The 14,302-nt window shown below is 39.0% G+C and overlaps 2 protein-coding genes across 11 annotated transcripts in view; both read left to right on the forward strand.

Annotated features, from left to right (window-relative positions):
* Nucleotides 1-6,706, forward strand: part of LOC144659411 (uncharacterized) — a 56,476-nt gene extending 49,770 nt beyond the window's left edge. For all 10 annotated transcript variants that reach the window (XM_078519831.1, XM_078519830.1, XM_078519834.1 and 7 more), the window contains one exon: nucleotides 2,179-6,706. In XM_078519831.1, coding sequence (XP_078375957.1) covers nucleotides 2,179-2,188 — 10 coding nt within the window. In that variant the 3' untranslated portion in view covers nucleotides 2,189-6,706. The remainder of the gene's footprint in view (nucleotides 1-2,178) is intronic.
* Nucleotides 6,707-12,115: 5,409 nt separating this feature from the next.
* On the forward strand, nucleotides 12,116-13,581 carry LOC144661591 (uncharacterized). The gene has a single exon (XM_078522393.1). The coding sequence runs from the start codon at nucleotides 12,581-12,583 to the stop codon at nucleotides 13,325-13,327; it is 747 nt and encodes a 248-aa protein (XP_078378519.1). The 5' UTR covers nucleotides 12,116-12,580; the 3' UTR covers nucleotides 13,328-13,581.
* Nucleotides 13,582-14,302: the final 721 nt, after the last annotated feature.

Here is a 14,302-nt window from a genome sequence, read left to right on the forward strand (position 1 = left end):
TCGGTGATTTAAACGGTCAAATCTTCGTTAAACCAAGAAATGATGTACTATGATAGTAAATATGATGCGCTCTGAACATTAATTTTACTAACTTTTGGCGAGATAAATTTTCGATCTATTGGCACACGCCGACGAGTCTTGTTTGCTAATTGATTGTTTATTGAAGCATCAGGGCAAGTAGCTAAAAAAATGCTAACTCTGGTTCTATTCGGCATAAATCGGTAATTTAAACGGTCAAATCTTCGTTAAACCAAGAAATGATGTACTATGATAGTAAATATGATGCGCTCTGAACATTTACTAACTTTTTTGGCGAGATAAATTTTCGATCTTTTGGCACACGCCGACGAGTCTTGTTTGCTAATTGATTGTTTATTGAAGCATCACGGCAAGTAGCTAAAAAAATGCTAACTCTGGTTCTATTCGGCATAAATCGGTGATTTAAACGGTCAAATCTTCGTTAAACCAAGAAATGATGTACTATGATAGTAAATATGATGCGCTCTGAACATTAATTTTACTAACTTTTGGCGAGATAAATTTTCGATCTTTTGGCACACGCCGACGAGTCTTGTTTGCTAATTATTTGCTTTGACGGCTGTCACAGGCTAATGCACAAATGGAGTACTCAACTGTCGATGAATAGAAAACGCTGTTTCTCTAATATTGAATGAAATGGAACAACATCATTCTGCGTTCACAAAAATATTCTTCTCGCAACGCGAACTTGCGTTTACTTTATGTTGTTTTTTGTTTTAAAGGGTAGTTTAAACGTGTGGTAAGATAAAATCTGAAGGATAACAAGTCATTTGCAGATGTTGACAAAAATTTTTTTTTAATTAGGGACTAATTAATTCTTTCGATGTAAACAAACGCAATTGCCTTGAACTAGAATCAAAATCTCAGAAAATCGACTAAAAATACAAACTACTACAAGAAATTAGAAAGAAAAATACGTTTAGTGCCCTGTTCGTAGCCAGAGTAAAAGAGGAATCCGTTTGCATTTCTTGGGTTACGTGAGTATTTACACAAGGGCAAGCTTTGAAGATTCCACGCATTTCTCTCTGAGCGGATACCGTAAGCCGTCCGAACTGATCGCGTTTGCTTTTCCTGAACGATTTACTCAAGCCGCTCGCACGGATGTAATTTTTTACTGAACGGTTGACTCGCACGGATGCAATTTTTTTCCGGCGGAACGGATGACCTTAGCCGTGTGCACGGATGCAAATTTTTTCGGAACGGATGACCTTAGCCGTGCGCACGGATGTAATTTTTTTCGGAACGGATGACCTTAGCCGTGCGCACGGATGCAAATTTTTTCGGAACGGATGACCTTGGCCGTGCGCACGGATGCAAATTTTTTCGGAACGGTTGACCTTGGCCGTGCGCACGGATGCAAATTTTTTGAGAACGGATGGTGAACGGCTACCGCACGGTTTTCCGTGCAGGAACGGAAAAGCCATAGTGTACGTTTTCGCGTGAGAGGTCACAATTAAACAAAATGAATTTGCTTTCGTTTTGATTCATACGATCGCCGTGTGGAAATGGATATTCATAATTTGTGGGGCTTTCTTAGAATTAATCTTGGTGCTATGCATTAATTAATTAACGGCTCGTTTCGCCTACTCTTGGGTAGGCCAGTTTAGCGATAAAATAAAATTTTTTAATATTTACCTCCCAAGCGCCATCCTCTTCCGCCATTTTGAATCTCTTCGCGAAAAGCATCATGGGATGATTTACCTCGTTTACCGTCACCAGGCAATGTTCGTGTAATTTTCGTGTAGTCGGTTAGCGTTCGGTATGGCTCGAAGTCCCCAATCCCTTCCGAAATGTTAAAAGCTTTTTTCCCGTACCGTGGGCGCCGTGATTTTACGTTAAGACCCAATTTATTGAAAGGCAGCTGTGTAATTTTTTCTCTTGATTTTATCCTCATTCATAACAAAAAATAACATGTCGTATTCCTGTTAACTAGGCCGGTAAGAGGCCGGTAAAAAAAGCCACTAGCTTCCCTTTTTGGTCGCCATATTGGATTTCTTTCGTGACTCTATGTAGCAACGCACGAAAAATACCCTCCTTCCCAGATTCGTCTCCAGGGCTCCGCGATGACAACTTCGTAAACGTCGTTTTTTATTCAGGCAGCTTATTATTTACAATCCTGTTTATTCTGTTTTGTTTCAGTTTAACGTGATCGTGGAAACTGGGCTCAGAGTCTACCTGAAGAAATGAATGAAAGAAACCTTGGCAAATGAATGGAATAAGATTTTACAGGCCGCCGCAGTGGAACCTGGCGGGTCAGGACTGGGTATTAATTTAAATAGCATTCACACCTGGTGCTTTTAGCTGAAATGAACTGAATGAAGATGTCTATTTTTATGATCCGCTTAATTTTTGTGACCTTGGCAGTTTTCGGTTTTATGTCAAAGGAAGCCGAGCCTTTCCCACCCAACTTGGTATCTCTCGAGGAACACCAACGTTTACCTACCATCCCACCGCGGTCAAACGACAGAAATATGCAAAAAATAAGAAAAGTACTGCAAAGATAAAGCTTTAATTTTCACAGTTCAAAGTTCGATACATAACCGGTATCCTAAGGGTTTACTAAGTTTTTTGAAGCTTTACTAAAAAAGTTCTACGTGTTTGAAAATAGCGATATGCGGACTTGTCGGCGCCATTTGTCAAAGCACCTTTGGTTCGGATGCGAAACATTTAAATAGTAAAAACACCGGTTCACCTGAGGGAATGGGATTATGCTTTCACTCGGCAACTATTTTTATCTATCCGTGCTTGTAATAACCCTTCAATTTGAACAAAAAACGGCGAAATGGAAAGAAAACCTGCCTGAGACGTTTGACCGCGGTGAAACCTACCATAGGCGAAGGACAATGGCCCGACCCTTACTAACAATGTCAAATACCCGAATCATGATTTCAACCTTTGCGTACAGTAATCCGATCATATTCTCGATTTTTCCCAAAATATGAGGGTGCTGGCTAAATGGAATACCTCACAATTACGTAGGTTTTTATAGCATTTTGTTGCTTAGTAATGTTTCATTTTGTGGGAAAGCAACGATTTAGTGTTTAGATGGTTAGATTTAGTAAGCTTGCAACGATTTATTATTTTCCGAGATTAGGGTTAGGGTTTCGTTGGAAATTGGAACGCAGCTACAAGGTATTCCATTTTTTTAAAGCCAAGTTTTATTTTACAGTAGGAATCTGGGCCATTTACCACCTCCCCATCTCATTTTTTGGCGCATATTCATGTCTGTTTTTTATGTCATTTTCTGTTTTCATTTAATCCCAGATCTCATCTTTATCGTACCCAGTCGCTGTTTTAATTCCTCTGAGAATGTTACCGCAAAGAGTCTGGGTGGGAAAGTTCAGAACGAATTTATTCCGATCTCATTCTCGTAACCAGGTCGTGTGTTTTAAGGTGTGCCCGTGTGTCCATGTGAAGCCCTGGGGAGAGATTGATTTTTATTTCGAAAAGGAACAAACAGATTATTTTAAATTGTTTTTCGAAACCAAGAAGAAAAAGAAAGAATCTATTGTGATCCGTATTTAATTCTTAATAGCGCTTATGTATGGCAGTTGTGGTTGCAAGCGGTTGACGTGTAAAATAACATGCAAACAAGTTTACCCGAATGTGCCTCGTTTTCATGTATTTCTGCACACACTAGAGCTGGACTATGTCATGGGGATTCGCAGTTTTTTGCTCTAAACTGTTCTGAAATAAGTGGTAGGCAACTTTACCCAAGGAAAACATTCTCTTTCAACATTTAACGGAAGATATAACCTTTATTTGGGGATAGAAGTCAAACTTCGACTATAAATATCGATTTTTCTTTTGAGGCGCGCGAAAAAAACGATGGCTAACGTTTTCAAATTGCAATTCATTTCCATCGGCAGCCAAACGCGCCTTTAAACAGTTTTAGTGCTCTTAAATAGCAATTCTTAATAAAAATGGACCATTATTTTCAGGTTTCCTACTACACAAATATAAATTTGGGCTGTTCAAAAATCATGTTTAAATCCATGACATAGTCCCATTAACAGCTAGGACTCAGTTGTTATAAGCGCTATTCTCAACTGTCTATTTTATGAAAGATGCAGCGCGCATTTGTACAAAAGCTGACGCAAAAAAGATTTCACGTCTTAAGTAGTTTCGTGGGTAGCCCAGGCTGCAAAATTTGATGCTAGGGAGCTGGAGTTTGAAATTGTAGTTTAGCGAAATGCAGCTGGATTTGGTAGTTGTTAGAAAAAAAATGAGTTTGACCTTAGAGGGGGAATTTTCCTTCCATGTTCTAAAGGAATTTTTATTGCAGAAACACCGAGCAAAACGGCAATTTGATACAACAACCAATCACGTTGCAATTTTAGGTTACGTGACATAACATCGCCTGTGGCAGCTTGGGTAACGTGGAGATAGCGAACCTAAGCTTGCGTCAATGTCAATGAAGTTACAGGGATTCCTTCCCCAAGGTCATTCTCTCTTAAGAGTCAAATTGTTCATTTTATTTTCATTGAAGAAAAGGGGTGAAAACATTTGTCAAATTTCATTGTACATATTGAGAAAATAGACTGAAAGCCGTCCAAATTTTCGCTTTGATTTGTTTTGAATCTAGGATGTGTTTCTTGTACAAAATCGTTTGCCTCGAACGGGAGCCGTGTAATTTTCCTTTCGTTTACTATTACAGTCCATTGTACCTTTGTCAGCTAAACGTTTTTTTGAATCAGTCGAGAGAAAGTGGAGAACACAGCCTATTCATTAATATTTGGAAGAACTCCATCCACTATACCCTTATAAATTTAAATTCGCTGGCTTAACTGTATCAAAATTTAACCATGTACCGTTCCCACATTTTTCTTCATAAAGAGTGCCCATACTCACAATTCTGACACGATAATATACTTCAGTTTAAACTGTTTCAAAGCTCCTCGCCACTGGCACATTTTTCCTCGTGTTCAATTCCCTTTTTCGATATCAAAGTGTTGAACATTCACCTTGCAAAGTTTTTTCTACGAAAGACACCGGATCAACGAAATATTTAAAATCTAAAATTCATTGTTCAAGCGTTTAGTCCTGAATTCCGTCTCAGTACACTGTGATTGTTTATATTTTTTTAGAATCTTTAACAATGGTCATTTTTATCCAACTGGCATGAAAATTACGCTAATTTATATTAAAATAAAATACAACAGGCCTTTTAAATACATTCGTGTTCGCTCCAATTTCGATGTACTCATTTTATTGCATTCCCTTAGAAGGAAACAAACTTTTTAACACTTACGTTTTACAGAGCGAAAGAAATCTTATCCCGTTTCTCCATTTATAAATTAAAATTTAAATTCAGGGTTAGAACATAACAGTGGAAGGACTGAGTACCAAATTAAAAATCGAATTTTAAATCGAGGGGTGTCTAGCAACGCACTGACAAGATGACGTCATTTTCGTAAAGTCCCCGTGCAATGTTCGTTATATTATCGAGGTCGGAAATCGTTCGGTTAGTCCCTCTGTTAGCTAAGCTTTAGCTGAACTAAAGTTTATTAATGACGGATTTTTTACAGTCTTGGCTGCTATGTAGCTGTCAATTGGTACAGAGACGTAAATCTCACATCGGCATGATTACATTCGGGAAAAATTGTTTTTTTGATTTGGGTTTAACGTGATTTGGGATTTGACCTGTGTGGGTTAATATAAATAACGTAGTTGTAGGTGAAAAAAATTTCCTTAGGGGTGACGTCGTCTCGTTCAATTTTTTGTCGGTAAGAAAATTCATCGCAGAGACGAATTGTGTTAAGAGAAATTGGCAAGTTTTGATATTGGAAGTTACAATTGCTTAAAAGAAAATTAGCGAGCAATAGTTGCATAGAAATGTCTCGAATACAACGCTGAGGGAACAAGCTCCTATTTCCATCGCTAAGCGAGAAATAATCCACCAGTAACTACGAAAAATCAAAACCCCGCGATTTACGAAGTGAAAGTCGTTTTGTGACGTCACCACTAAGGAAACCAATATAAAGAGCGGTTTTCCACTGACGTTAGCTAATCCAATCAGAGAGCCAATCATGAAGAATTTCATTTAGGATTACCAAATAAGGCGAACGCGGGAAAACGTGACGTCTGCGGAGAATGCTCTCTGATTGGTAAGTGCTAAGTGCATGCTTCAAATCACCCAGAAATATCACAATAAATTTCCTGACAGTATTTTTAATTAATAATTCTAATGTTTCTTAATAATATTTCTTTAATGTTGCTGGAAAACCCTCCACCCTTGATTGCCTTGCTTTGGTTTAACCAAGGATATTTGGTCAACGAACTGATTGTTCGGCGATGAAATATTCCTCGTTTTTTTTTCGGATTTTTTTTTCCTCAAGTAGTTTGGGCGTTTCACAATGCTTGAAGGTGCAACTTGTGTAAAATGAGTAAAAACACTTGAAATCAGAAGCAAGGTAATCAACGTTGTGTTTTATTTAAGGTTCATGTTGTTCGAGGTTAAAAGAAATTCATTGAAACAATGTCAGTAGTTTTGCTCCATCAAATCAACTCTAGAAATTCCAGTCGCTTTTTTAACGTGCTTGCATTGGTCTAAGAATGGTCGAATTGATTTGTAGGTTTTTCTCTGTTTTTTAAGTTTTAATTAGAGGTTTGTGTAGTCGAATCAAAATTCAAAATGAGGAAATAAAAAATGGAAACGACAAATTCAGTTACAGCTGTGATTACTGTGTCGCTCATCACATCCGTCCGTCTATCCTTCATTTTAAAATAGTCATTGATTGCTGGAGCTTTGACTGAAAGAAAAGCAACAGCCATTGCCCCTGGTTTACCCATGGTTTCTGGAAAAGGGAGGGCGGCAGACCGGAGTGTCTGGCGGAGAAAATCCCTTGAAAAAAGATGCGAACCAACAACAGACGTGGCACACGAGTGTCTCGCGCACGGAAAACCCTTCGAAGTTTCCCGAAGACTTCCAAGTAACTTCGAAAGATGTTTGAACTCACTCAGGAGACAGAATATCGTGACAAACCAATTTTACGCTACACTCGCGATATTTTCGGCACCTAAACGTGGAGGGGGGGGGGGCTGAGCCCCTCAAATTTTCGTTTGAGGGGCTTCAGCCCCCCCTGCTCCGCCGCCTATGAGCTACGACTCAGACTAGATCCCACTCTGTGATCCCACTCAGTTCATTTATTCACAAACAAGTGACTTCCAAACCTAAAAGAAATTAACGAAAGTTACAAATCTAAACCAACAACTCTCCCAAGACATCGGCAAAATACGTCTTCTGGAAACATTAAGGTAACGGAACCTCTCCACTTCATCGACTTGAGAAAGCATAGGTACATTATGTCTATTTAAAAGAATAACGATCTCAAAACGTAAATACTCACAGGGACTGATATTGCTTTGAAAATTTCTGCGGATTGATAGAAAATGCAGAAAAATGCTCGCACTGGCTAAAACTAGGTTCACCTACTACATTAGCGGGCGTTTTAATCCAAATACTCGAAGCATTGATATCGAGGCTAATCTAGAGGCAAAATATTTAATAATTATTTGCCGAAGTCGAGGGGAATATTTGCCGAGATTCACTTCGCCTTCGGCGAACAATTGTTTTAGTCTAATTTTCAGAGGTGAATATCAAGAACTACAAAATAAAGAACTAAAACACGGAAACAACAAACACAAGTGCTCGTTTAAATACGTGTAAACAAGTTTAATTCAGCTATTGTAAATCAGAATTTACACTTACGTTTAAGCAACATAAAAACGAAACAAAACAAACACTACGAAAAAGACAGATATCAAGTATCTTTGTTTAATCGATCTTATCACGGTTTTCGACGCCATCTTGACGAGTAGGGTAGAAATTATGTTTGTATGGAAATTCGACGGCAAATATCTTTTGCAAAAATTGAATTCTGGACAGCTTATGAATTGTTAAGTTAAGATACTAGGCAAAAGTCTTTATTCGCCGAGTTTAAGGGATGTAGCGGGGCTATAAAAGCGTTCAGTTACGTTTTTAATTTTTCCATACATTTGTCTGTATTTTTTTCCACATGATAGACGCGGCTCGCGGGAAAAATTATAGACAAATGTATGGGAAATTAAAAACGTAACTGAACGCTTTCTATCCCAGCTACATCCTTGAAACTCAGCAAATAAAAAATTTTGCCTAATAACTTAACTTTACAATTCATGAGTTGTCCAGAATTCAAATTTTTAAAAGATATTTGCCGTCGGATTCCCATACAAACACTGTAACTTCTACCCGCTTTGCCTAATCGTCAAGATAGCGTCGCGAACCGGGGATAAGGCCTATCGTTGGCGACATCTGAGCAATTGTGTAAACCCTTTTGAAATAAGTCGAGTAGCTCTGATCTGATGAGAACTGTATAGTTTTTTGTCAATTGATCTGCCACTGGGTTTCTTGTGGCCCCGTGCGATCTCCAAAACCACCGTCCTTAGCACCAATTCTAACGCCTTGAGAACCATCTCTTGAACATATTTTCGGTTCAAAAGCCTCGGTAGCAAATTTTAAAAATACCAACTGTTTTGAATACTCTGGACTTGGAGTGATTTCTTTCGAACGAACAAAAATTTCATTCAGCAAATGCTGCCATGTTTACTTGCCTGGATGGCAAAGATGGCGTGGCTTAGTAACCAAGCTCTGAAATGCTATATTCACCTCCAAGCGAGGTGAATATAGGGTCATAAACCAGAGCTTCTTGGCCAATCAGAATGTCGCATTCTTATATTCACCTCTTGAAATTAGACTAAAACATAATATATATCGGCTGATTGGAGGTTAAATCAAACAAGGATGCTGTTTAATCATTATCGACAACCTCATCCTCTGCAAAATTTGGCTAAAACGACATCAAAACGCAAAACTAATGTCACCGGGTTCGTCTCTAAGTCAATAACCTTTTACACAATGTAACTTCGACCCCACGGAAAGCGACCCGAGGTCTAAAAAGTCATAGAATATGGATTGCTGACTTTCTTTAAAGTTGCTTTCGCATCACATGGAGCCCCATCGCTGGATGATAAGCGCAACCGTACTGATCATTGAGAACCAGATCTACTGATCATGATATATATATATATATATATATATATAACCAACAAATGGAGTGAAATTCTCATCTGCTACAAAGTGCTCAATAGCTGAACTAGAGCGGTGAATAACAGTAAAATCTCGAGAGTTAGTTTATATGGTCATTTATTCGCTACTCTGAGTTTCATGCCTCGTGCGAGGCAATCATCAGGCGACTGCCAGAAAAAACGGTTACATTCAAAGATATTTGAAAATTCAGAACAATACAATACATTGCGTGTCATATGTCACGTCACGCGAGAACCTTATCACTAGTTAAAAAACATTTTTCAGTAAGAATTTCCTAGAATGTCTGCAACACGACACAAGCTCATTTCTGCTGTTCAGAGTTGACATTTCCGGTTTACATAAAATGAAAAATTTCTCCCACAAACACAAATTACATCTCTTGGTTACATTCGAATAAGACCTAGCCTGTTTAACTTTCCGCCACTTGATGTCATACTTTACTTTCTGATCTTTCAGGCTCCAGATATACTTACTTAGTTCAGTGGCGTGTTTATACCGCATAGCCGAACGACTCAATTTAGATGATCGCATTGAAAAATTAGCTAAGAAAGACGCATTTATCACATTGAAAGATCACAAGCCAAATTTTCAAGACCATCCAACGTGTCGCCTGATAAATCCATCGAAGTCTGAGATCGGTGTAATTAGTAAACACATTCTAGATGAAATTAACACAGCTATCATCGACAGCACGAAGATAAACCAGTGGAAAAACACCTCCAGCGTTCTAAAGTGGTTTAACAGTTTGGAAAACAAGAATTCACTCTCGTTCATATGTTTTGACGTATGTGAGTTCTATCCCTCAATAACTGAGAAGTTGCTTTCTGATGCGCTTGACTTTGCCACCAAGTACCGTCGAATCACCGAGCATGAGCGTGAAATTATCCTGCAAGCAAAACGATCTCTGCTATTCAGCGATAATTGGCCATGGGAGAAGAAATCTGCAAACAACCTTTTCGATGTCACCATGGGGTCCTTCGACGGAGCTGAAACCTGTGAATTGGTTGGGTGCTATCTTTTGTCCATCCTTACAAAGAAGTATGGCCAAAACATCGGCTTGTACCGCGACGATGGATTGGCAGCCCTCAAGGGCAACCCAAAGGAAGTGGAGAGGATTAAAAAAGATATATGCAAAGTTTTCCGTGACCACGACTTAAAGATCACAGTCGAAGCAAACACCACCAAGGTCAATTTCCTAGACGTCACGCTTGACCTCCAAAGTGGAAAGTACTATCCCTACACAAAGGAAGGCAACGTCCCTCTATACGTCCACAGAAAATCCAACCACCCACCATCCATCCTGAAAAATATCCCCGAATCTATCAATAAGAGGCTCTCCGAAATATCCTCTGATAAAGAATGCTTCGATAACGCTAAAGGCGTCTATCAAGAAGCACTCAACAAAAGCGGATACCACTTCAACCTTTCATTCAATGCCACGCCAAACCAGACACCCCGCACACGTAAAAACAGACAGCGCAACATCCTATGGTTTAATCCACCATATAGCAAGAACGTGGAAACAAACGTCGGCAAATGCTTCCTTTCACTTATTGATAAACACTTCCCCAAATCTAACCCACTTCATAAAATTTTTAACCGTAACACAATCAAATTAAGCTACAGCTGCATGGGCAACATCAAAACAATCATATCTAACCATAACAAAGCTGAAATTAACAAATCCACCAGTACTAATGACCAAACGAAAAATTGCAATTGCCGGAAATCTAGCACGTGTCCTATGGATGGAAATTGTAACATTGAAAGCATTATTTACCAGGCCGAAGTCACCACACCAACCACGAAGGAAACATACATCGGGCTATGTGACACTACGTTTAAATTAAGATACCGTAATCATGTATGTTCTTTTCGAAATGAGCGGTATAAACACGCCACTGAACTAAGTAAGTATATCTGGAGCCTGAAAGATCAGAAAGTAAAGTATGACATCAAGTGGCGGAAAGTTAAACAGGCTAGGTCTTATTCGAATGTAACCAAGAGATGTAATTTGTGTTTGTGGGAGAAATTTTTCATTTTATGTAAACCGGAAATGTCAACTCTGAACAGCAGAAATGAGCTTGTGTCGTGTTGCAGACATTCTAGGAAATTCTTACTGAAAAATGTTTTTTAACTAGTGATAAAGTTCTCGCGTGACGTGACATATGACACGCAATGTATTGTATTGTTCTGAATTTTCAAATATCTTTGAATGTAACCGTTTTTTCTGGCAGTCGCCTGATGATTGCCTCGCACGAGGCATGAAACTCAGAGTAGCGAATAAATGACCATATAAACTAACTCTCGAGATTTTACTGTTATATATATATATATATATATATTGGTTATGTAATATATCAAATACGAGAGACAGTGTTTCATCGGGATATCCAAACACCGAGAGGAGAGTTAAAAATACGATACACAGCGGAGTATTTTTGACGAAATTCGAGGTGTTTGGATAGCCGATGAATCACTGTCTCAAGTGTTTGATATATATTCTCGATCAAAGCAAAAACTATGGAGTAAACGAAGAAATAAAATCATAAACATCTATGCTAATTAAGACCGGGTATCCAATCCTCCTTCACGGTTATGATTTTCTTTGTTTTCACTTGATGAATTATTAATGAATTTGAGAAATTTAAGTCCGATTTTTTTGTAAACCTGCCGTCTTTGAATACGTACGTAGAAGACACAAGTGATTATTATTTACATTCTACACGTATATTTTATGATAATTATCCGCCATGCAAGACATTGTGAAATGTGGAGCTTAGGATATTTCCACCGTTATTATTTCGAAATAGTAAAGGATGAATGTGACATTCCATTTTGGGTTAAAAACTATGTGTCCCTTCTTGGGACATCGATAGATTTTTTTGTGGCAGCAACATGGTAGGTGTATCATTTCTTTTTTCTTTTTTTCTTTTTTCAGGTCATATTTAAGTAAAGTGGCGCTCTACACTTCAGATAACAGTTGGTCTTAACATCGTGATGTCTTCCAAGAATGCTGTCACCATTGGAAGTCTTATTGAAAAAGACTTGAAGGAAGCCTATTTTTAACTACAGCATCCGTCCTCGTATAGCAAAGGATACAGATTCTTGAACGATAAAAAATACCGACTATTCGATTATCCACCGTCACTGAGGGTGAGTCGAACTCTGTCGGCATTTAAACATCTTCCCGCAGCCGGGAATGAAATTCCAATTATTCTGGAGTGCACACCAGAATCCTACTTGCAACAGCACTGGAAACAATGGCTTCCTGCTTTCCCTCCCGTAGTTATCAAGCCATCGGACGAAGGACTGCAGGATGAAATTCCACTCGTGACAACAGCGGCATTCCAAGGCATCCCGAAGCACAAGCATAGCGTAGATCCAGATATTTTGTATGAAGTACAACTGAAGAGCTCGATACTTGACATCAAAGCGCCAACGCCAAGACACATGGACGAAAATGCCATTTCTTATCCTTGCATGGTTAAAGTCGACATGAGCTTTAGTGGACTTGGCAACTGTCTCGTTCAGAACAAGAGCGAGCTATCTGCCACTTTGCGACAAATCAGAGAAGTGTGCAGCTGGAAGGGAGGGATTGTGTTCCAAGAATTTATCCCTGGGGTCAAAGGAGTGGCCAGTTGTAACTTCCACCTGCACAAATCGGGGGAAATCTTCTGGATCGGCACAACCATCGCAGCCAGTTTTAAACGGTATTGTGTTACCTCCACAGAAGTGGACTGGGACAGACAAGAAGAGTATGAACACCTTTTGTACCAAGAGTTCACTGTACCAATCAAAAATTATCTTCAAGAGCGAGGCTACTTTGGCTTGGTCAATTTTGAGGTCTTGATTACAGATCACGGGAATTACCTGGTCGATTTGAACCCGAGAATTGGTGGTGATACCGCATATATGTTACTGGCTCGCTACATGGCTTTAGATTTTGGCTTGAAGCATTTAAAACTATTTTACTTCAACAAGCACAAAACTCCAGCTAAGAAGTTGGTTGAGAAGGCAAATGGCATCAACGAAAATGGAGAAGGAATAGTTATTGTTCTGTCTGCGGCTGATGCGGACGAAGGATGCAACATCAACAACAACAACAGCAGCAAACAACAACAATGCCAGTCTTTCTTGTCTGTTTTTGCCAAGACACCAGAAATGGCGCAAACTCTCTTTCACAGCATGGACAACTGATATCAGAATCAACCCACCAGATATGTTAACAGTCCTTCTTTTCAATATGGTGGTCAGTTTTCGTTTTAGAAAGGTGTAGAGTTATTTCACATAAAAATGTAAATGTAGCATATTGTTTTTATAGCATAGCGGTCATGTACTTAGCTCCCAGGACTTATAGGCACACCATATCGCTGTATATAGCTGTAGCTCTCTTTGAAAAAGAGTTATGGCCTGAGGCGAGAGTTTCCGCGCGAGTAGTGATGGATTATTTTGGGGACACAGTAAATAAATAAGCTTAGAGAAAGGCTGAATGCAATGGTGATTTGAAAGTTGGTCGAGAAAAGATAACAGACCAGTTTTAGTGTGTGATAGACCGTTAAAACGAAAATCGTGGGTATGGCTATCCGAAGCACTAGAAAGACAAAATAAGGATTTTTGTTCCATTTCCATCCGAGCCATCCGCAGCCAAAGACGCTTGTTTACAGTTTCAATGCTTTAATATAGCAATTGTTAATGAAAATGGACCATAATTTTTAGGTTTCTTACGACACAAACATAAATTTTGGCTGTCACAGAAATTTGGTAAAATCATGACAAAGCCCCGTTAAATAGTTTGTCCCCTTCCCTACCCAAGTAGGTCAAGTAATTGAAAGTTATTACCATAGGCGTACGAGGCGGGGGGGCGAGGGGGGCTGCAGCCCCCCCAGTGCCGAAATTTTTTCGGGCAAAATGCTTAGAATTCGGGCAACAAGCCTAGAGAAAAAAAGAAAATAAGCCGAAAAATCTCAACATAACGTTCAAAACGAATCACACCAACAGAAAAAGTATTGGAAATACACCGAACTTTGTGATTTAAAAGTCCAAATTTCTCATTCATCTGCTTTCGTTTCCTCTCGCAAATTGCTATAATCATCTTTGATTTTTCTCGCAAATTCTGCATGACCCCTCAGTTTGATTCAGTTGCAATCAGCTTTTCCATAGTTTGAGCGTTTA

This window comes from Oculina patagonica, chromosome 7 (assembly GCF_052425735.1).
Source record: "Oculina patagonica isolate OP01 chromosome 7, crgOcupat, whole genome shotgun sequence".
NCBI classification, from domain to species: Eukaryota; Metazoa; Cnidaria; class Anthozoa; order Scleractinia; family Oculinidae; genus Oculina; species Oculina patagonica.

Bases quoted from the DNA above. Each gene is read 5' to 3' on its own strand.
- LOC144661591 (XM_078522393.1), top strand. From the start codon at position 12,581: ATGGACGAAAATGCCATTTCTTATCCTTGCATGGTTAAAGTCGACATG.